This window comes from Zingiber officinale, chromosome 1B (genome assembly GCF_018446385.1).
Source record: "Zingiber officinale cultivar Zhangliang chromosome 1B, Zo_v1.1, whole genome shotgun sequence".
Lineage (NCBI taxonomy): Eukaryota > Viridiplantae > Streptophyta > Magnoliopsida > Zingiberales > Zingiberaceae > Zingiber > Zingiber officinale.
This window is the reverse complement of record NC_055986.1, coordinates 9,954,849-9,976,453: the sequence shown is the minus strand read 5'-3', so window position 1 is coordinate 9,976,453 and position 21,605 is coordinate 9,954,849. Positions and strand designations below refer to the sequence as shown.

The window sequence follows — 21,605 nt, the reverse complement described above, 5'->3', positions numbered from 1 at the left end:
ATTTACAAATAAGGAAAGTTTTTACAAAATTAAAACCATCCTTTTAAACTACAAATAAGGAAAGAGATTAATCTCTTCTCTTAATCTTTTGTAGAAAGTTATAAAAGGAAATTTTAATTTTTAAACTCTCTTTAAAATCATGATATCCACATAAGAAATAATTTTAATAAAGATCCTTTTAATATTCTAGTGGTCGGCCACCCAAGCTTGGGACCCAAGCTTTGACCGACCACCTACACGACTCATCCACTTGGTCTTGGCCCTAGCTTGGGTTCCAAGCTAGCTTGGCCGACCCCATTGGATGGTAAGAAGGTGGGTATCGGTGGGTATAAATCTCTATATACTAGAGGCTACGATAGGGATGAGAGGAGGAATTGGTTTTGGTCTCCGATGAAATTAAGCATCCGTGTTCGCCCAACACACAACTTAATTTCATCAATAATAATTCATTCCACTAAAGAACTATTATTGAACTATCGCACCAATCCCAAATTACATTTGGGCTCCTTCTTATTATGAGTGTGTTAGTCTCCACGTGTTTAAGATAACAATGTCCACTAATTAAGTAAGTTTGACAACTCACTTAATTAATATCTAGCTCAAGAGTAGTACCACTCAACTTCATCATCGTCGGACTAAGTCCACTGCAGGGTTTAACATAACAATCCTTATGAGCTCCTCTTGGGGACATTCTCAACCTAGATTACTAGGACACAGTTTCCTTCTATAATCAACAACACACACTATAAGTGATATCATTTCCCAACTTATCGGGCTTATTGATTCATCGAACTAAATCTCACCCATTGATAAATTAAAGAAATAAATATCAAATATATGTGCTTGTTATTATATTAGGATTAAGCACACATACTTCCATAATAACTGAGGTCTTTGTTCCTTTATAAAGTCAATATAAAAGAAACGACCTCTAATGGTCCTACTCAATACACTCTTAGTGTACTAGTGTAATTATATAGTTAAGATAAACTAACACCTAATTACACTACGACCTTCCAATGGTTTGTTCCTTTCCATCATGGTCGTGAGCTACTGTTTATAATTTATAAGGTACTGATAACATGATCTTCTGTGTGTGACACCACACACCATGTTATCTACAATATAAATTAATTGAACAACTACATTTATCACAAATGTAGACATTTGACCAATGTGATTTTTATTTCTAGATAAATGTTTATACCAAAAGCTAGACTTTTAGTATACACTCTAACAATCTCCCACTTATACTAAAATATCTGCTGTCATACATCTGATTCCCATGCCTTTTAAAAAGCTCTTGCCTTAAGGACCTTAGGTTATCATCTGATGCAATCTAGGCGGCAACAACTTCTCCTCGTTATACAATTTCTCGTATTGGGTAGTACTTGCGCTCTATTGTGTTTACTTGACTTATAGACTCATGGTTTCTTCGAGTTTGTTACTGCACCATTATTATTACAATAAATTGTAATAATCTTTGGACAAACTAGAAATCATATCTAAGTCTATCTTGAGGTAATTAAGTCATTCAGCTTTTATGGCTACCTCAGAGGCTTGCCATATACTCAGCTTCTATGGTGGAGTCTAGAAAAACACCTATGCTTATCACTCTTCCATAGTTATGACTTTTCCTCCTAAAGTAAACACAAAACCCCGAGGTCGACTTATTATTGTCCCTATTGGAAGTCAAAATCCGTGCAACCCACATGGACCAAATTAACTGCCTTGTAAGTTGGTATATAATCTCTAGTGCCTCTAAGGTACTAATATATGCTTTACTGCAGTCTAATGTCCTTGTCCAGGGTTACTTTGACATCTGTTAACTATGCCATTGACAAAACATATTTCTGATCTCGTGCATAGCATACATTAGACTTTCGACAGCCGAAGCATAAAGAACTGCCTTTATTTCCTTTATCTCCTTTCATGCTATATATGGTATATCTTTAGATAAAGTTACTCCATGCTACATATGACCGTCTCTTTAAAAAAAGAAAAAGCTTTTGCAAAGGTGTAAATATTAGAAAGAGAAAGAAGACCATGGAAGAGGTTAGAGAGAGTCGAGAAACCTCTGCGTCTACTGCTGAATTGTTGTCGTTCGTCGATCTCACGTCGCGGAAGACCGCCGTTGTTATCCCGCCACCGGCGCCTTCGCTGTCTTATCTGACGGCCTGCTCCCCTTTTCTCTAACCTCGGTCTGTACTGGATATCCAGCACGCAGTTGAAGGGGACCGCAGGGGCGGAACAAACCCTAGCGGGAAGCGAGGAGGATGAGGGGGTACGTGACGCTGCCGATCGTGCTCGTGCTTGCGGCAGTGGTGTACATCTACTTTACCACCGTGTTCGTGGTGATCGACGGGTGGCTGGGACTGTCCACGGCGTCTGGGCTCGCCAACGCCGCTGCGCTCACGGTGCTCGCCATCATGGCCCTGATAACCTACGGGATGGCCGTCCTGAAGGACCCCGGACGCGTTCCGTCAGCCTTCGCCCCGGGTATTGAGGATGACGAGACTGCCATCCACGAGATCAAGAGGAAGGTACGTATCTCCTGTTCCTGAATCTTAAAGCATTGGAAAAGGGCGTCCTTTCCCCCCTGATTTTCCATTAATTTGATCGTAGCTGGAAGGGACCTCAGATCCCTTTTTTCGGTGAAAAAATGTTCTTAAGCCAAATATTCGTCCTCAAGTTGCAAGTGAACCTTAATCGTTATTTATTAATCGGAAGAAATTCAATTAAACAGTAGGACATCATTAGATATTTGTACTTCCCACTGCTTTCTGTAAATTATCCTTCAGGTTTTCTTCAACTAGTCGTGTCTGTATTCTGTGTAAAATTGTTCAAAATGGTTCGAGAGTTAGTTTTGCTCAAATGGAGCAGTAGATTCAATTTGTAAACATTTGATTCACTCACATGGATCAAACTTCTGAGCTAACATCTTATACAAATGCTGCATATATTTCAGCATCAAAGCTTGATATCATTGGATATTATTTCTGCAATGTAAAGCTTGGAAGTAGGCAATGATGAAAACTCTTTTTACATTCTAATTTCAATGATACAGAGAGATACTTCATATTGAAAAGTTGATCCTACATATGGCATTTTGACTGCACAAAGATTATCATAAATTGGACTTATTCTCTGTGCATTTTGTATGTTTATGAAGACGAGAATCTGATGTTTTCATAAAGGATTTGGCGCCTTATCTAACATAGACAAGATTAAGTTAAGGTTAACTTTAAACTGAGTCTTCAATTTTTAGCTGTTTAATGGCAGTATTGTCAGTTTTATGAAAATTTCTTTAGAGGTAAGTTAAGCATTTTTTTAGGTGGTTGTAACCCCCCCCCCCCCCCCCCACCTATGAGGGACGGGTGGTGTAATGTGTTTAGCCTAGTGCTTCATCATTATCACTCAGGCCTCTATTTGTATAACACTTCCTATGTGCTTGTTGGTATATTTCAGGCAATTATGTCTTGCATATGATATTATGTTTAGGTTAACTGGAAGTAGCTGACATTTTTACCCATAAGTTTCTATTATAAATGAAGAACATGATGCGTGACAGGGATTAATAGGGAAAGAAAAGAGAACCAAATGGGCCTTTTCATATGAGCTCTAATTCTGAAATTGTAATATTTTAGGGTGGGGATCTGAGATACTGCCAGAAGTGTTCACACTATAAGCCTCCACGTGCCCATCATTGTCGTATTTGTAAAAGATGCGTTCTAAGAATGGTATGTGTACAAATTTCTCCATCTTGATTTCAGAACTTACTCTTTGCTTTTGATCTTACTCTCTGATGCCTTAGGATCACCATTGTGTATGGATAAATAACTGCGTCGGGCATGAAAACTACAAAATTTTCTTTGTTTTTGTGCTCTATGGTGTGTCTGCATGCATCCACTCTCTGGTATGTCGTTTAGTTTATTTAACTTTCTGAACATAAACCCCATCATTTCTCCAGAAAAGTTTACAATGTTAATATAGGTTCTTCTTGTCGCAAGTGCTTGCTATGAGCTTCAAAAGGATCAACAACAGAATGGTGAATCCTTTAATAAGTCATATGTAAGTTGCTTATAATCTCTGATGTTAATCCCTAAAGAAAGACGGTGCTTGATTTGTTGATCAACTTGCCAGATCCTATACGCAGCTCTGCTGTGCCCTTTAACTGTCGCGTTAAGCATCCTTTTGTTTTGGCACATCTACCTTATCCTACATAATAAGACTACAATCGAGGTATGAGCTATTTGATTCTTCAAAATGATAAATGGTTCCACTAAGAACTTGTTTCTTTTGCAGTACCACGAAGGAGTAAGGGCTATGTTGCTTGCAGAAAAAGTAGGCAACAGCTATCGACATCCTTATGATATTGGTTTATTTGAGAACCTTGTTTCGGTAAGAAGTATCGTAAGATATGTATTATTATTGTAGGATAGCTGCATAAATTCTGCAATGTGATGATCACTTTGCCATTGATTGATTGTGCTCACCAATTCCAGGTTCTGGGACCAAACGTCGTCTGTTGGATCTGTCCAGTATCAAAACACATAGGTTCAGGTCTTCGATTTCGAACTTCATTCGACATTCCAGTACCTAGGCCATCAGCTTGAGATATGATGACGAAGATACAAAAGATATGATGACGAGTATACAAAAGGAACTTAAGCTCTCTCTATTGTGAAATTTATACTTCCAGCCAATGGAGCTCGCTGATATTGCTTTTAAAAGCTCAAAAATCCTCGAGTCACTGGCAGTGGTTCCAATTGTCAACTTGCCTGTTGGAGAAAGAATGTGAATAGGTAAATGCAGTAGGCGTTTGGACGCGTGCTTTAAAGAAAGGAAGAAAAATCTTATGGATTTTGTAATCATGTGGCATGATAAAATAAGAGGTATGATTTGATGTAGAAATATTTTTGAGCTCTGCTTCAAATAGCTCAATAGGCATTAGGACACTCTGAGAAGGCATGAGCACTACAGCAAAAACCGGCAGTAGCTATCGCTTCACTGGACATTAGAAAATCTGTAGATAATATTGGATATATTTTTTATTTACTCAGAACTTGATGTACTCATATTTTCTAAAAATCTCAAATTTAAATCATTACGTGGTAATTTTTTTTTTAAATATGTCCAGTTATTCGATTAATTTCGGAGGAGATTGACATGGTCATCGAGATAAATTCGAATAAGTGCAAATGTGAACTAAGTGATCGGCCCAATAAGTGCAAATGGGCCAAGATTGATGTGATCGTAGGATTTTGGCAGTTGGTTGGGCCTCCAATAAAGTGTCGTCCCGTGCTCTTCCAACCATTCACAATCCAGTAAGGATTCGCTTCCATCCCTTCCGTCACAGTTTCAGTGGCTCACTTCACCATGAAACCCTAGCTATTTGCTGCGTACGCGCGATGAGAACGCCCATGGCGACAAGGGCGATGAGAGGTCGTGGCTTGCTGCGTGTCGCCACGTATTCTCCGATTTCTTCTTTCATCTCCCTGCGTTTCTTCCACCCAAGCAGACGCCATTCCCCGCTCCGCGTCGGAATCCACGAGGTCGGACATGGTTGTTCCTTGAACCCTCCTGGGTTCGGATTGACTCGCCAATTACCACTGCAGTCCTTGGGCGAGCGCGGCTACGTGCACAGCCTCGTCGATTCCGTCATGGAGGAGTTGGCTGTTATTCGTACCAACCGCCGAATCCGCTCTACCATCAAGTAATTCGACTATTTTTTATTAATAAATGGATGTAAAATCATTTTTTCATCTGGAGTTCTCGTCGGTACTCAGTTTTGGCTGAACTGCAAACTCCAAATTGATCATCAATTGCTTGTGTTGGCATAATCTTATCTGCCAAATCACCAAGTACATGCCTATGTTTGTTTTGATTACATGATTGAAACTTTTGGGCTTTGTGGGCTATAAGATTTCGTTGCAGAAAAAACTATTTAAGTGGATAAAATAACATTTTTTGGATTGTGGATTTGAAAAAGTCATTGTATGCAATGTATTACTATAATATGTTAAAAGTACTTGGATTTTTTGCTACGGTTGTGGTTTCACAGTGCCAATGCAATATGAAGTTCAAGGCCCATTGGTAACTTATGTTCTTGTAGGAACTATTTTGAGACTTCTTTTATGATATTTAATTCGGTCCACATAATATTCACAAGCCTCATTTAAATTTATTTATTTGTCAAGTGACATAAACTAGAAGTCTTCTAAACACAGTTTGTTTCATTTTATTATACAGTGATGTTGTAAAAAGATATAATTATTTGGATGGTGGTGTTGAAAACTCAAAACAGAGTTATCGTTTAACTCAACAACAGTCAGTATCCCAATAGACTGTTTGACCTTATATATAGCAATTGAAAAGCAAGTATGCAATTTGTAATCTTGATATGTTACTCTCTTTTAGCATTTGAAAGGAGATTTGACAAGTGACAAATTAGGCACAAGGATACTGCCTTATCATCAAGCGATTTTAGGATAATCAATAATACTTTAGACAGTTGTAAATTTCTCTTTGTTCTTTCTTCAGGTATTTCATATACTGTTTGTACTTTGACTTCAATCCTATAGGCTATCCATATAAATACTGTAATACAAGTTAATTTTTGTGCACTTAGACCATTACTTCTTCAATTATGACTGCCTATATTTTGACAGGCATAGATAATTGTATTTTAAATCAAGGTTCTAACCTTTTCCATTACTGTAAGATATGAGTGTTTGAATCCAATGATTTGTGGTGCATATCACACAATATAATGGTTTAGATTTAAAATGATATGTATTATATGTATGAATTAGAAAGCGACGATTCAATTTGATTCAATACAAATGCTATTTTATATGTTTATAAGAAAAAAAAAGAAAGAAAACCCAGCAGAAATTTGATCCCATCGTTTAAATGTGAAACTAATATATTGAGACATTAAGTTAAACTTGGTAGATAGAATTAGGAAAATAAACCAAAGCCATTTAAACAGAAAGAAACAATGAATCTTCTATGTTAAGATAAGAAGTATAGAAGTAATGAAATGAATAATATATGATACAATTGCTATTACATCTTTTGGAATGTAAATACTGTTTCATGTGAGGTAGAAATATGTTTAACCTATATAATTTTTGTCCAAACTTTGCAAATCATGATTTGATACAATTCCGTATTCATGATTCAAAAAATTGACCAAATAATTAGGATATGTACCTTACTTTGATTGCCTTGCTCTAAACTCTTACATGTGGCTTGAATGATTTTAGCAAAATCTAAATGATGGTTCTGATCTGTCCTTTGTAGAGCTACTATCAATCATTGATAAATCCCATGATCTTAATGACCATGATTGGCTTAATGTAGTGTTACTCTTTTATTTATATTATATATTTCCCTACATGAACTGGTATTATGTGTTGCAAGATACACCAAAGCTCCACGACCTTATCTAAGCCACTCAGTTTGCTAAAAGTGCAAAAGCATCCAAACTAATTGTGCCTATAATGAGATTGCTAACATAATAACAGCTATTGATACTTCCTAAAAAATTTGTTCTGCAGCTTAAAACTGATTTTTTGTGAGAGCTATGAACAATTCTCATGTGTTAATTGTGTTTTGGTTTCATTAATTGTTCGTTATAATTTTCATTTTATTCCAGAGTGGGATTTCCGCACAATAAGGAGTTATCTGATGATGTATCAGAAAAGAGGATGTTGCAGAAGGGCTTGCTACTGGAATTTAGAAAGGATTCTCAGAAGACATTGTTAGCTGTGGTCCAAAAACCTGATGGGAAGAAGAATTGGATGGTCCATGATCAGGTTTTTGTTTAGGGAAAATTTAATTTCACCCTTGAAAGTTAAACCTACTTTTCCAAACAAGGGGAAAAAAGTTTTGAGTCATCAAAATGCACCCCCAAAGTTTGAAAACTCTTTACCATTTTACCTACAGTTAGTAACACTGTTAGCTCACTAAGTTAACAGAATGTTGACTTAGCAATTTTTCAACTCCCATGAGATGATGTTATGTCATCTTTCTTTAAAAAAAACTTATTCCAATGATTCTAAAACTTGGGTGGTTGGCATAACGGAGGGGTGGTTGCGGGCATTTTAAAAAATGTAAACCTTGGAAGGTGTAATGATTTATGGACATCATTGCTATCTTAATACATGTTAGTCTTTGTTAGTTTTGTTGTTGTCTTTCTAAATAGTTTGTGGTGTATCATGTGAGAGGTAGAATGGCGTGATTTGCTCGATAAAGCCCCAGCAAGTTACATACATAGTACCCGGAGCTGAAGATTTTGATCATGCAACTATTTCTGATTTTATTCAGAAAGCTCAAGATCTCTCGGTGAGTGTTAGAAGATTTTACAGTTATATATAATCTCTGTATTCTTCTTTGCAACTACTAGGTTGTTTTGTACAGGATCCATCGATTCTAGAGTGCGCATGGGAGGAACTTTTAGAAAATAAAAAGTCAGTTACAGCTGAGGAGTTAGCAGAGGTACTTATTTGCTGAACAGGTTAATATACTTGAACTCTGACCATTTGGTTAATGGTGCTTTTCACATTTGTCAGATGATATATGGAAGCAGGGAATCTCTTGAAAGCTACTGTGCTCATCTCTTGTTGTCAAGAGATGATGTATATTTTAGTGTGGTTGGCAACAGAGACTATTGTTCTGTATATGAACCTCGAGCCAGTGTTCAGGTGTTTCCTTTATCCATTTTTATATACCCTTTGTAGTTTAATTTTAATGGTACTTTGCCTTTTGATTTTTTGATGTTTGTTTCTACCAAATATACTCCCATTTATGTAAAGGTTCACTTCGACGAACACCATAAAGTAAATTAGAATCAGTAGCATGGATAAATTAGCAGCTACTGTATGACAGTCTGTATTAAATGTTTATTATGATATTAGTATCTCACAGTAGGAGAATGGAAGACCCTTATTGAACATTCCTAATAGTTGCCACTTCTCTTTCTCTTTGCCTTTTTATCATCTGTGGTATTAAATTTTTTATTGGTTTGTCAAAGACAAACAACTTAGTTAATGTTAAAAGCACAATCCTTCTATACATTTGCATGCTAGCCTATGAGGTTTTTCAATCAAGCTTCAGACAACACAAATTTTATGTTTAGATATTCCATCTTTTGCTATGAGCATTATCGAATCTTCGATCTTCAGCATCATTAGATCTATAGGATGAATCCTCTTTATGACTAGCTTCTTAGTGACTGATACTCTTTTCTGTGTGAGTCCTCGTTATAAAATTTCTCATATATAAAATAGTTATTTTTTTCTTGTACTTATTATATTTAGCTCAATTATTTTATTTTTTAATAAGTGGTCCAAGTAGCACTAATGCATGGACAGGTGATTTTTTGCCTCGTGTCTTCTGGCACAAAGGCATAACAAACAGGCAGTATGTGAAACTGTGACCTATTGTCTTTCTTCAATGATAGAAAAACCATTTTGCTTCATCGGGCATAATGCTTCTATGCACATCTTAGAAGATGCAATCTAAAAGGAGGATGGATGAACTATGGTGCATGTGTTGTTGACATGTCTCCATTATAGGCTCATGGTTGTTTTACTGGGATATTTAGTGATGAACACTATGGAGCACTACAAGTTTACTTATTTTCTGGTCCTCTGTTTTTCATGTGTTTTTTTTTGTGCTGTCATGCTAAAATTTTTATTTTATTTTTTTTATGGTGTGTTAGGTGGTGGAGCTCTCACAAAGGAAGCTTGCCAAGCAATCTTCTGAGAAGGAACTTGAAGGGTTTGTGCATTTACTGATGTCTGCAAAAGCTACGCTTCCATGTTCAAAACCATCCAGAAGTTCATGGATGGTTGAAGATAAAGTCAAAAGGAAAATTCAATGTCTTGAGGCTTATGCTTTAGATATGCTCGAAAGTGATGAACAGAGGAAAACTGCTGGAAATGTAATATTTGCTTGCTTGGTTGTGTTGACCTTCTTTTATCCCCCCCTTCTTTTTCAGTCATCGATCACAATTGTTTCCTCTCAACTTTTTATGATATGATAGTTAATATTCACAACCTGCCACAAAGAGTGTGGATACCTCCAACCATTGTGATAGTGGTCTATCGAATGTTTGTTATTATTTGCTCGACTCATCTTTTTTAAGATAAAGGCATGTGGCTTCTAGCTAATCTGAAAATAATTCCACTGTGGCCTTATAATTAGCTTAACAAATTTATGTATTTAAAAAAAGAATGTTGGAGCTATTACTCTTGTTGGTTTATTTGTTGAGCATATGCTAAATATTAAATCCATCATTTAGGCTAATCTCATTGCTTCATTCATTTATAATGTTTAAATTTGTTCAATGGTGCAATAAATTCAACATATTCTTGTATTTACACACTGTTTCAACAGATACTCAAGGCTATGGGATTAACGAAGACATCATCTGCTGCAATTAACCTCCTCATAGATATTGGTTACTTCCCTGTACATGTCAATCTTGATCTCCTTAAGCTCAGAATTAAGACTGACTACAGTCATGAAGTCTTGTTGGCATCTGAAAACCTTTTAATGGGTTCTGATGATCCTGATGGGGTGGGTGTTTATGCTGGATATATTTCTATATTTATTTTGTTATGTATCACTATTGTGAATTTAATATATTGTTATTTGTCTATAGAGTAACAGGAAGGATCTTACATCTCTGAAAGTGTACGCAATTGATGTGGATGATGCTGATGAGGTAAGATTCATGTACAAGAAGTGCCATCAATATGTTTGACTCTTGCTGAATATCATTGGTATGTTGAATACTTTGTTGATTGTGCAGCTTGATGATGCGTTAAGTGCTACAAGGCTACCAGATGGAAAGATAAAAGTGTGGATCCATGTTGCTGATCCCACATGTTTGGTCGCACCTCATAGTATAATTGACCGGTTTTCATCTGTACTATTTTTGTCTGTGCTCTAATTTGGTGTGGTGTTTCTAAATTGATAATTTGCGTTGCAATGGCAGGGAGGCTATAAGAAGAGGAACTTCCATATTTTTACCTACTGCTACCTATCCAATGTTCCCAGAAAAGCTTGCAATGGAGGGTATGAGTTTGCAACAAGGCAAAATATGCAAAACTGTCAGCGTATCAGTAACATTAAGGGAAGATGGAAGGTAATTTATAATCATGTGTACAAACTTCTATAATTGCACGTTTTAACTTTTTCAAGTCCAGCATTGCAGATTTTGCTATAGAGAACTCAATTATCAGACCCACCTATATGCTGACTTATGAGAGTGCTACTGAATTACTTCATCTGAATTTGGAAGAGGAGGCTGAACTTCGGATTCTATCAGAAGCTGCCCTGCACCGTTTCCAATGGCGTCTAAGCCAGGTGTCTGTTTAACCTAATGATTGTGGAATCTAACCTACAATTAATCCTCGTGCTTTCTCACTGCTTTTAGTTTGGATTTCATTCACAACAATTTTAACTTATTGAAACATTTTTTGAGTATAGGAGCAAAAGTTAATGGAACCTCGACCTTTTTCATAAAATTTTCAATTATATGAGAACCTTTTTTGAATATAAGAATTTTTCTTCTTGTCATTGTCAGTCATATATTGAAGTTAGTATTGTTATATAAAATGCAATACCTTAAGGGTGTGTTTGGTTCAAGTTATCATATATAACCTTGGTTATATGATTATCTGATAATCACATAACCCAAGGTTATGTGGAATAAAATATAACCTAATATTTTTTTGATTCAACCTAGGTAATACAATAAAAATTTGTTTGTTTAGAGGTTTTAGTGTATAACATAGTGTAACATTTTATTGTATTATCCTCATTAGGAAAATGCAATAAAACCTTATTATTTTAATTTCTAAAAATTAAAATCTCAAAATATATATAATAATAATAATGATAATATTATTATTAATAGTGATATATATAAATAAATAAAATTGGATAATATTTTTTATTTTAGAATTTGTTTAGATAGTTTTATTGGGCTTTAGATTAAATCTATTTAATTTATCGCAACTATAGCTAGGAGTTGATTGATTTAATTTACTAAAATTTTAATTAAAATACTAAAGTTAAAAAAAAAAATCGTTCTTCCTCTCAATCCCCTGCTCCGTTGACAGCCGACTGCCTTCCACCGACCGCTACCCGTCGCCCACCACCCACCGTTGCTCACTGCCGCCATCCAGTGATTTGCTGCCACCTTCGGCGAACCTTGCTGCAGCCTGCCAACCACCGCCCGTCGACTGCCGTTTGCAAGAAAACTCGAACCAAACACGGTTATCGTGGATAACCGTAGATGGATAACTAAGGTTATCCGCGATAACCCTGAACCAAACGTGCCCTAATAGTTACATTGCATTGTTTATGTATACTATATTAACGTTCGATATGTTTATGATATTAACTTGAAATGCTTGTTATAATAATTATTTATGAAATTATAATTTTTTTTAATTCTTAAATTGTAAGATCAAAAAATTGTGTGGTAATCTCACAATCTGATATGTTCCCTTCACCGTCCTTGATTATGATTGTTGTGATCATGACAACCTTCATTTCAATTTAGTGAAAGTAACCATGATGCTGGGGAAGTTGGGAAAAAACGAACCACTTGGTGAAAGTGCTCAAAGTGGCAGAAGCTGGACTTATACAAGGCCATATGTGCTTTGCTGTTTTAGGCATTCACACAAATGAAGCATGAGCATGGACGTGCATTAATGCAATTTGGAAAAGTGGACCACTTAACTAAAGCATATCAACATATTTATTTTCCTAAAAATTCATGTGAGAACATCATAACTTAAAATATATGTGAAATACAGTCTCAATCTTCAAAGCAAAATCTTGCAAAATTAGAAATCCTGATACGATTAATTCTCCTTGTTTTTGTCGATTAGGCACAATAACAATCTTGGAAAACTTAGGTGCATCATGTTCTGATACAATATCTCCCAGGGAACCCAATCTAAATTGTCTTACTAAATAATGGCTCATCAATTTAATCTTCCATGTAATCTTGGTTAAATTTGTTTCTCTTGATCTTAATTATCTTACTGAATGGTGGCTCCTCAACTTAGTCTTCCCTCTAAATTTGCTTATATTTGTTTTTTTCCTTTTTCTGTGTTTGTTTCTAATCTTCACTTAGAAATTGAATGCATGTCCTTGTTGTCTCCCAGTTATGCAATCCATTTAGTAAAGATTTTCATCTCAAATAGACTTGGCGTTGTCTTCCCTGCTTTCTGAAAAAAAATTAATTAAATTGACAGGGTGCAATAGACACAGCAACAATAGATACACGCATCAAGGTGGCAAACCCTGATGATCCTGAACCTGTTATAACTCTCTATGTTGAAGATCAGTCAAGCCCTGCAATGCGACTAGTTTCAGAGATGATGATACTTTGTGGGGAGGTTATTGCTACATTTGGTTCTATCAACAACATTTCACTGCCATACAGAGGGCAACCACAATCGAACATTTCTGCAACAGCATTTTCTCATCTTCCTGAAGGGCCTGCCAGAACTGCTTCTTACCTAAAAATTATGCGCGCTGCTGAAATGGATTATCGGAAACCTATACGGCATGGGTTATTAGGTATTCCTGGTTATGTACAGTTCACATCTCCAATCCGTCGATACATTGATCTTCTAGCTCACTATCAGGTATTCGTTGCAACATTCTCGAGCTAGTGAAATATTCATTTGCTAAGAATCTGAAGGTGGTTTTATTCAGCTTTAAATGTCTTTACCTATTGATGTAAAGGTTACTCTTTTTTAAGTTTCCTCACTTCTCAAGAAAGTGAATGCGAGATTGGTAATTAGAAGGAAGATCCAATGTTGATAGTGGCAATTGGACCATTTATTTTACTTTATCTTACTACTTTTGTTTGTTGCACAGGTTAAGGCTTTTCTTAGAGGAGAAGCTTTACCCTTTTCAGCTGGTGAATTGGAAGGAATGACATGCATTGTGAACATGCATATAAGAGTTGCTAAGAAACTTCAAAATAACAGTTTAAGGTATTGGATATTGGAGTATCTGAGAAGACAGCAAAGGGATAGGAGGTTTTGTGCTTTGATCCTCAGGTTTATCAAGCATCGAACAGCAGCCTTGCTTTTGATGGAGGTAATATTGTGCTTATTTATAGTTAATTTCATGTTGTGCACTTGCTTTTTGTATAGGTTCCCTTGTATAATTTGTCAAGTGTGATAGAGAACTTAAGTCTTCTTCTGTGACATCTTAATGAATGTGGATTTTTTTAGGAGTATGGTTGAGGCTAAAATATTATTTCAAGACAAGTCAGACAATAAAGTATTAGATAAGGAACAAAATGATTTGATAGAACCCACCCTGTCAAATGGTTATCATCCGTTGCTATCGACAAAAAAGGAGGTACAGAACTTGAAGTTACTAGTGAAACATTCCCCATTAGAAAAAAAAACATTATGTTTCTAATCCTCCGGTGCTTTAAGAGCATTCATGAATATAGTTGAGCAAATTGAACATCATCTTAATTCCAGCCCCAACTATGCAAGCGAAGTAGATGATACACAGCACCATCAAAGTCCTTGCTGATTTGCCGACTTGCCAACTGACCTACCTGGCCTTACTACCTGGCCTTACCTACCTAGTCCAATTCAGGGTTTTCAGAGAAATCCAATGACAGTTTTGAATTTATAATGGATTCTTACTTAAATTGCATAACTCTGTTTACCTGTCTCTGTTTAACGCCGCTGTAAATTTGCAAGGGTCTTAGGTAGACACACCTCATGCTTACCATCCCATGGCAAATTATTTACTTTTTCAGGTGGGAATTCAAGCTACCGCAGATGTTTCTATTGGAAAACAGATTGGAGACGAGTTGCGAGTCATCATAGTCGAGTCTCATCCTCGTGATGACATCCTTTCAGTGAAGGAAGTTATTGACGACTCACATTGACGCCTGGTTAGTGAAACTTCAAAAACTTGATTCTTTATCTGTATTCATATTTCATCTTAACTATGAACTGGTTCATCTTACGACAGCAGTTCCCAAATGTTGTAGACATTGCTTGTCAAACCAGTATTGGCCGAGCAACCAAGCAATTATCATCAAAGTGGCTCATTGCTCTCGTAAACGAAGGTAAATCAAGTCAGATTGATAGGTTCATCTCCACTTCAAGCTTGGCATAATCTTTGGCTGCTCACATTCTCATAGAGTATACAAAATATCTTTTTAATTGCCATAATCTCCATGCTTCAAAGCATATGGGCAGAAAGTTCCTAGGATGTAACAATTGATATTGTTTAATTTACATAATATAATGAAGATAATCTCCTATATTCGATCACTGCAGACTTACATGATTGACAATTACTATGCTAAACACCATTAATTAATATTGTATGAGGTATGACCAGAGAAAACATAACTTGGTAGCTTTTTTATTGGGGTAGACTAAAAATGGAATAATCAAAAGAGTGGAATGTGGAGGATGGTTCTAGGGCTAATGAACTCATCCACTTTGACCTTACAACTTGCATGGCCTTTATTTATATGATGAAGTTTTCCTTTTTCTCCTCTTCTTTTGACAATATCTTTTCATTAATTTTATGGGGCAGTTGGTTGCTGTGTCATATCTCCACCCACCCCCAGTCGCAAATGAGTTAACACGGGGAAAAAAAATTGAATTATGTTTAAAGAGGAAAAGAGATTTAAATCATGTCTAGGAGCTTTTAGGTTTAAAGAGGAAAAGTAAGACTTATAAATGAAAAAAAATGAGGGAAAAAAAACCCGTATCAAATTTGAATGTTCAAAGATTAGATCATTGGACCATGCGACAAGGCAAGAGTTCTCACTTCTCCTAACGCTCGTTTTATTTGACCTGAATAAAATTCTTACTCGTCCCTCGTTAGACACATAACGTAGCATTTAATTTCCATAACTTAAAGGAGGGGTTGAAACTTCATGCAATTGATTATTGAAGTCAAGGTTTCTTATGCATAAACATTTGACGTTCTTATTTGTATTCCATTTAAAAAAAGTCACGTTTGTCAAATTTCTCAGGTTAATTATTAGCTGTTGGTGAATTAAAAAACAAACTTTACGTGCAAGTCTTCACCCCCCTCCGACAAAAAAATCTTTTAAGTTTCTAGATCAATTTGCCAATTTGATTTCACGTTATTAAATATATGGCTTGAATAAATTTGAGGTAGACAGGTTAAAATTTTCGATTAAAAATAGTTTTGACTTATGTGCACAACGGGTTAAATAAAGTCATATATTTGACTTTTTGATATTAATATTATGCCATGCATGTTAAAATGAAAAAAAAAATGGGATAAACAAGGTAATACTGATCGCTTTCGTAGAAATTTCTCAATGATGATAAATCAGAAAATATTTATTTAAAAAAAAATTATAAATATATAAACGATAAATCTATCTACCCAGAATTTGATTGGCCATATATGTATATAATTAATATATATGATCATAATTTGACTAGTCAGAATTTAATTTTAATATATACATATAATTAACATATAAAAATGATATTAATAAAATATCAAACATATTCTAGATTCTAATCATTAATATTTTTCATATATAAATATATTATAGTTTAGAATTGAACTATAAATATTTGAATGATAATTTAATATAGTTTCACTCAGGAATATAGTTCCACCCTCCTCTAAAATTTAAGAAAAATAATGAATATAATGATTTTTTTTTTAAAGAAATAGTTATAAATCCTAATTCCAAAATTTTTTCACAAAATGTTCAATTAAAATAAGAATCAAATTTTTTTTTCTCTCTCCACTAATCTTTTTTTCTTTCTCGATATTTTTTTTTCTCTCTTCTATTGCTCGTACTTTTTACCCCTCTCCCCTCCTTTGTTTTCTTCTTCCTCCTAATCCCCTTTCTTCTCCTATGATCTTTTTCCTCTCATAATCCCTTTATTATTCTTTCCCTAATCCTAATTTTACCCTTAAATCTCTCACCGCACATTGATATCACTGCCGTCCACGTTGCTATTGCCACATGCCGCCATCACCCGCACCACTGTCATTTGCTGCCAGTGCTATCGTTATTGTTTTGCCGATGCTCCACAATTAATTCTTTTTGATTGAGGTAAAGTTTTCTTACTCTATCTTTTTCGATTACGAATTCAAGTATCAGAAAAAATATATAGTATTAATTTTTCATATATTTATATTTTTGTTTGCTAATTAAATATGTCAAATATTTAGAGATATTGAGATCTTTCATGCATTTGATGCTTAATTTGTTATATAAAAAAAATCAATTTCATCGTTCAAAATTTGATTAATTAAATCATATCATTTATTATAATAATATATTTTAACGATTGAATAAAGTTTCCGTTACTAATTAACTTTTTAATTAAGGTTTTCATTTTCTATTTTTTTCTTCCCAACGTCCTAAAATCTTCCTCTATGATCGATCTTTTCTCTGATCTCTAGCACACTTTTCTCCTCTTCTTTCCAATTTTTGACACAGGCATGCATTCTATTGGTATACTGGATCTTCTCTCCTTCCCTTTCCTCTCTTAGCGGCGAGGTCTTGCTTTGGCTCCGACCTTGCAATGAGGTCTTCCCTCGGCCACAACCTTTATGTGCTAGTCTCATGAAATCACATTGGAAATTTTGAGTGCTGACTTTTTTGATGAGGACAATTATGGAATTATGGGAAGTATCAAAACTTTTTCTTTATCAACAATAAATTGGTATTGAAAATAGTAGAAACAATTGAAGTTAATTTACACAATCAATTTGAAACCAACCTTATTAACCAAGTCACCATTCAATGTGATTCAATCCATCATTTATTGACTCTACTACCAGAAAACCAACCTTATTATTATCCACCAATAAATATTGCGCCCACAAACCCTATTATTATTTATTTATTAATTATTATTATTATTATTTGTATTAGTATTAATATTAATATTGTAGTTAAAGTCAATTCAAAGCTGATCTGTGCAAATAAATAACCGAACCCCAATTCAATGCCTTCCCACTCCATGCAGGGATCGTGTGTCCGTATCAAGGCACGAAGCAGCAACAAAGTGAACGGTTTATTCAAACGCGTGCCGTGTTTTAACGGCATTGGCTCGGTCTATGTTGCGTGTCGGGACTCTCGCGGTTCGCACGAACGCGGCCGGCGTTCCGTCGTCTCACGCGGTAAACGGAATGGTTGGACGAACCCGCACGGCGCCTGACGAGATCGGCACGTGCCGATCACCCGGCGGCGCGAATGTCCATCGGAGGCTACGAGTAAGATGAGCGGGCTGGATTGAACCTTCGTGTGGGCCGCTGCATCCGGCGGACGGCGTCAATTCGATAGATCCTCGTCCATTATTGTAGAGGATTTATGACCTGGCTCAATCTTAAAAATTCAAATAAAATATGAGAAAAGGACGAGACACTGGTTTCTGGGAATTCGTGTCCACAAGTCAACGCCATCACGAGACCTGCTTCCATGATTTCAAAGAGCGAACTCCATTAAGTCAACGACCTCCTCTTTGCTCCCATCAATTCTACTTTTTCTCAAGGACAAAGCAATTCCTCTTCTCCCCCCTCCTCCTCCTCTTTCTTGCTCTGATTCTTGGAGGTAGGTTCGATGGGGAACGGGGTCGCTAGGCTCGCAATCTGCTGGTCTGGCGGCGGCGGCGGCGGCGGCGGGATGCCGGCCGGTCGCCGCCACAGGGGTGCCTCCGTCACTTGGGATCCTTGCGACGAGGGGCTCGGGCACTCGTTCTGTTACGTGCGACCGGCCGACGCCGTTCCAGGCGCCTCTGGCCACTGCTCTGCCGCGGTGGCCGCTGCCGCGGTTGCCTCCTCCAAGGTTTTCGTATCCGAGGAGACGACCATGTTCAGATCCATCTCCGGAGCGGCGGTGAGCGCCAACGCCTCGACCCCGCTGTCTACTGCGCTTCTGGACGCTGCGCCCACCGCGGCGTCCGCCTTCGAGAGCTCCATCTCCTTTTCCTCCGTCGCGCTCCAGCCGGTCCCGCGCTTGTCCGGCCAGCTCTCCGGCTCTCTTTCCGCCACCGACCGCGGGTTCATGTCCGGCCCCATCGAGAGGGGATTCATGTCCGGTCCACTCGATCCCCGCGCTTCCCTCTTCTCCGGCCCCTTAGAGAAGCCTTTCCCGGTCTCCGGAAACCTCCGGCGTAGCGTCTCCCATGGTCTCCCGAGGCGCTTTCGCCGTGCCGCCGCGGCGCGCTCACTCTTGCGTGAGATCACCAAGCGGATCTCCAAAACCATCTCCAGCGCGGCACATGGCCAGGGTTTCCTCGTCGCGCCCATCAAGGGGCTCAAAGATTCCACTTTGCCGGACGGCGGGTCGAAGGGCACAAACCTGGAGACGGCAGCGCAGTGGTCCGATATGCCTGATTCCGTCGAGGGTAACATCCAATGGGCGCAGGGTAAGGCAGGGGAGGATCGCGTACACGTGGTCGTCTCGGAGGAGCACGGGTGGGTCTTCGTCGGCATCTACGACGGCTTCAACGGCCCCGACGCCACCGACTACCTGCTTTCCAACCTCTACGCTTCCATCCATCGCGAGCTCAAGGGATTACTCTGGGACGACAAAGACGACACCTTTCCCGGCGAGGAGCTTCTCATAAACCAAAATCGATTTCTTCTCGCCGCCGATTCACCGAATTCCGCATTCACAGAACAGATCGCCGCCGCCGAGCAGAGGTGCGAGCAGAGTCGCCGCCAGTGGAAGCGCGACTGCGAGAGGGAGAGGCCCGATCTCGAGCGGACGCTGAAAGAACAGCCGAGCTCGGTGAATCACTCTCTGGTGCTGGAGGCGCTCCGCCGGGCGCTGAAGAAGACAGAGGATTCCTTCTTGGACATCGCCGACAAGATGCTGGCCGACAACCCCGAGCTGGCGCTCATGGGCTCCTGCGCCCTGGTCATGCTCATGAAGGGCGAAGACGTCTACCTCATGAACGTCGGAGATAGCCGCGCTGTCTTGGCGCAGATGCCATGGCACGACCACCAGAGGATCGACGAAGGCCACGGAAATTCAACTACCGTGCAGCTTACTTCCGATCACAGCACCTCCATAGAAGAGGTACTTATCCAAAAACCAAATCTTTCTCTGTAAATTGTTCTTCTTTCCTGCAAATTTCCGCGATCTATCCTTTAATTAATTTAATATGTTGTTCAGGAGGTTCAAAGAATTAGGAAAGAGCACCCCGATGATGCTTCTGCGATCTCGAACGATCGCGTGAAGCGATCGTTGAAGGTGACGAGAGCTTTTGGGGCAGGCTTTCTGAAGCAGGCAAGGCTTGTTTTCCACTCATTTCTAGTGTGCCGAATTCATTAATGGCTTCAAGGATTATCTTGTTATCGATATCTTCTTCTGAATTAATCCAACGGGAATCAGTTGGATTATAGACAGTATTAGTTGAATAAAAAAGACAGATCTTTCATGCTTCAATTTGGTCTCTCTTTGCAGCCTAAATGGAACAATGCCCTTCTGGAGATGTTCAGAATTGACTATGTGGGTAACTCGCCTTACATCACTTGCAACCCCTTCCTCCACCACCACAAGCTCAGCCCCAACGATAGGTTTTTGATACTCTCATCGGACGGGCTTTACCAGTACTTCACCAACGAAGAAGCAGTGGCTCAAGTCGAAGGGTTCATCGCGATGACCCCTGAAGGTGATCCTGCTCAACACCTTGTTGAAGAAGCTCTCTTTCGAGCTGCTAAGAAAGCTGGTAGGTTCTGAAGATATCACTAGTCATTGCCTCATTTGATATATTATATGTGATCATGTTGATTCATTGTAGGCATGGAGTTCCATGAATTGCTTGAGATCCCACAAGGCGATAGACGGCGGTACCACGACGATATCTCCATCATTATCATCTCCTTGGAAGGGCAAATATGGCGATCTTGCATGTAAATAGAAGAAAGAGTAGGAAGAATTTACACACAAAAAAGAAGGAAATAAGTAGAATTTAGCTTTGAGGAGGCTCATGGATTCACTGAGCATGTATAGGCTTTGACATCTACAAGTAGAAACTTTGTCATCTCTAAATGCTTGTTAATTAACAATAGATTTAACAAATTTTTTTTTTAAATTAGTTTGAGTAGCCCGTCGTTGAATCCTTCATGCCGAGTGTCGACCTTAAAAAAACATGTTCCATGAACACTCTGTATTTCCAATCCAGCAATGGAGTCACCTCCTTCCTCTGTGCATAGTCTTTTGTAGTTGGAATCAGTTGTAGGATTAAGTCCACGTGGGTGGATTAGATCCAATTGAGTTCACATGGATGAATTTAATCTCTATAAGTTTGGGCTTACACTTAATTAACACACACAATCAATTGTCATTAAAATGACTAAATCCGATTAAATGATCTAATGCTTCATTGCATATAAGGAAAGTTTGGATTAAATGGATGTGGATTCAATGTGTAGATCCAAAACCTGATTCATTAACATTGATGAGCTATTAATGATGGATGGACTTTAAGGAGGATAATCCCTATAGGATGAGCTTGGTATGCAAAGGATGAGACTCATGAATTAGGGCAGGTTCTAGAGTCTCTTCA

General features: G+C 37.9%; 3 protein-coding genes across 6 annotated transcripts; all 3 read left to right on the top strand.

The window, feature by feature from the left end:
- The first annotated feature begins 2,025 nt into the window (after window positions 1–2,025).
- On the top strand, window positions 2,026–5,110 carry LOC122049800 (probable protein S-acyltransferase 16). 2 transcript variants are annotated; one of them, XM_042611079.1, is made up of 7 exons: window positions 2,026–2,543; window positions 3,648–3,740; window positions 3,815–3,916; window positions 3,994–4,071; window positions 4,144–4,242; window positions 4,306–4,344; window positions 4,506–5,110. In XM_042611079.1, the coding sequence occupies exons 1-7, from the start codon at window positions 2,277–2,279 to the stop codon at window positions 4,614–4,616; spliced, it is 789 nt and encodes a 262-aa protein (XP_042467013.1). In that variant the 5' UTR covers window positions 2,026–2,276; the 3' UTR covers window positions 4,617–5,110. The 2 variants fall into 2 exon arrangements, with proteins under 2 accessions (XP_042467013.1, XP_042467012.1); XM_042611078.1 differs by having other exon boundaries at window positions 4,306–4,401.
- A 211-nt stretch (window positions 5,111–5,321) lies between these two features.
- Window positions 5,322–15,347, top strand: LOC122049764 (ribonuclease II, chloroplastic/mitochondrial-like). 3 transcript variants are annotated; one of them, XM_042611076.1, is made up of 15 exons: window positions 5,322–5,716; window positions 7,664–7,823; window positions 8,239–8,352; window positions 8,428–8,505; window positions 8,580–8,711; window positions 9,731–9,952; window positions 10,408–10,590; window positions 10,676–10,738; window positions 10,826–10,932; window positions 11,012–11,161; window positions 11,223–11,382; window positions 13,287–13,682; window positions 13,918–14,142; window positions 14,825–14,962; window positions 15,062–15,347. In XM_042611076.1, exons 1-14 carry the CDS (start codon window positions 5,412–5,414, stop codon window positions 14,954–14,956), a joined length of 2,427 nt encoding a protein of 808 aa, XP_042467010.1. In that variant the 5' UTR covers window positions 5,322–5,411; the 3' UTR covers window positions 14,957–14,962; window positions 15,062–15,347. The 3 variants fall into 3 exon arrangements, with proteins under 3 accessions (XP_042467010.1, XP_042467009.1, XP_042467008.1); XM_042611075.1 differs by having other exon boundaries at window positions 15,046–15,347; XM_042611074.1 differs by having other exon boundaries at window positions 15,043–15,347.
- Window positions 15,348–18,488: 3,141 nt separating this feature from the next.
- Window positions 18,489–20,956, top strand: LOC122049748 (probable protein phosphatase 2C 4). The gene is made up of 4 exons (XM_042611073.1): window positions 18,489–20,113; window positions 20,210–20,323; window positions 20,501–20,765; window positions 20,838–20,956. The coding sequence occupies exons 1-4, from the start codon at window positions 18,650–18,652 to the stop codon at window positions 20,951–20,953; spliced, it is 1,959 nt and encodes a 652-aa protein (XP_042467007.1). The 5' UTR covers window positions 18,489–18,649; the 3' UTR covers window positions 20,954–20,956.
- The last annotated feature ends 649 nt before the right edge of the window (window positions 20,957–21,605 follow it).

Excerpts from the sequence above, each read along its gene's own strand:
- LOC122049800 (XM_042611078.1), top strand. The coding sequence starts at position 2,277 with ATGAGGGGGTACGTGACGCTGCCGATCGTGCTCGTGCTTGCGGCAGTG. Across the intron at positions 3,917-3,993 it reads CTGCATGCATCCACTCTCTG|GTTCTTCTTGTCGCAAGTGC; the intron begins GTATGTCGTTTA and ends ATGTTAATATAG. Across the intron at positions 4,243-4,305 it reads ATAATAAGACTACAATCGAG|TACCACGAAGGAGTAAGGGC; the intron begins GTATGAGCTATT and ends TTTCTTTTGCAG.
- LOC122049764 (XM_042611076.1), top strand. The coding sequence starts at position 5,412 with ATGAGAACGCCCATGGCGACAAGGGCGATGAGAGGTCGTGGCTTGCTG. Across the intron at positions 8,353-8,427 it reads AGAAAGCTCAAGATCTCTCG|GATCCATCGATTCTAGAGTG; the intron begins GTGAGTGTTAGA and ends TGTTTTGTACAG. Across the intron at positions 9,953-10,407 it reads AGAGGAAAACTGCTGGAAAT|ATACTCAAGGCTATGGGATT; the intron begins GTAATATTTGCT and ends CTGTTTCAACAG.
- LOC122049748 (XM_042611073.1), top strand. The coding sequence starts at position 18,650 with ATGGGGAACGGGGTCGCTAGGCTCGCAATCTGCTGGTCTGGCGGCGGC. Across the intron at positions 20,114-20,209 it reads ACAGCACCTCCATAGAAGAG|GAGGTTCAAAGAATTAGGAA; the intron begins GTACTTATCCAA and ends TATGTTGTTCAG. Across the intron at positions 20,324-20,500 it reads GGGCAGGCTTTCTGAAGCAG|CCTAAATGGAACAATGCCCT; the intron begins GCAAGGCTTGTT and ends CTCTCTTTGCAG.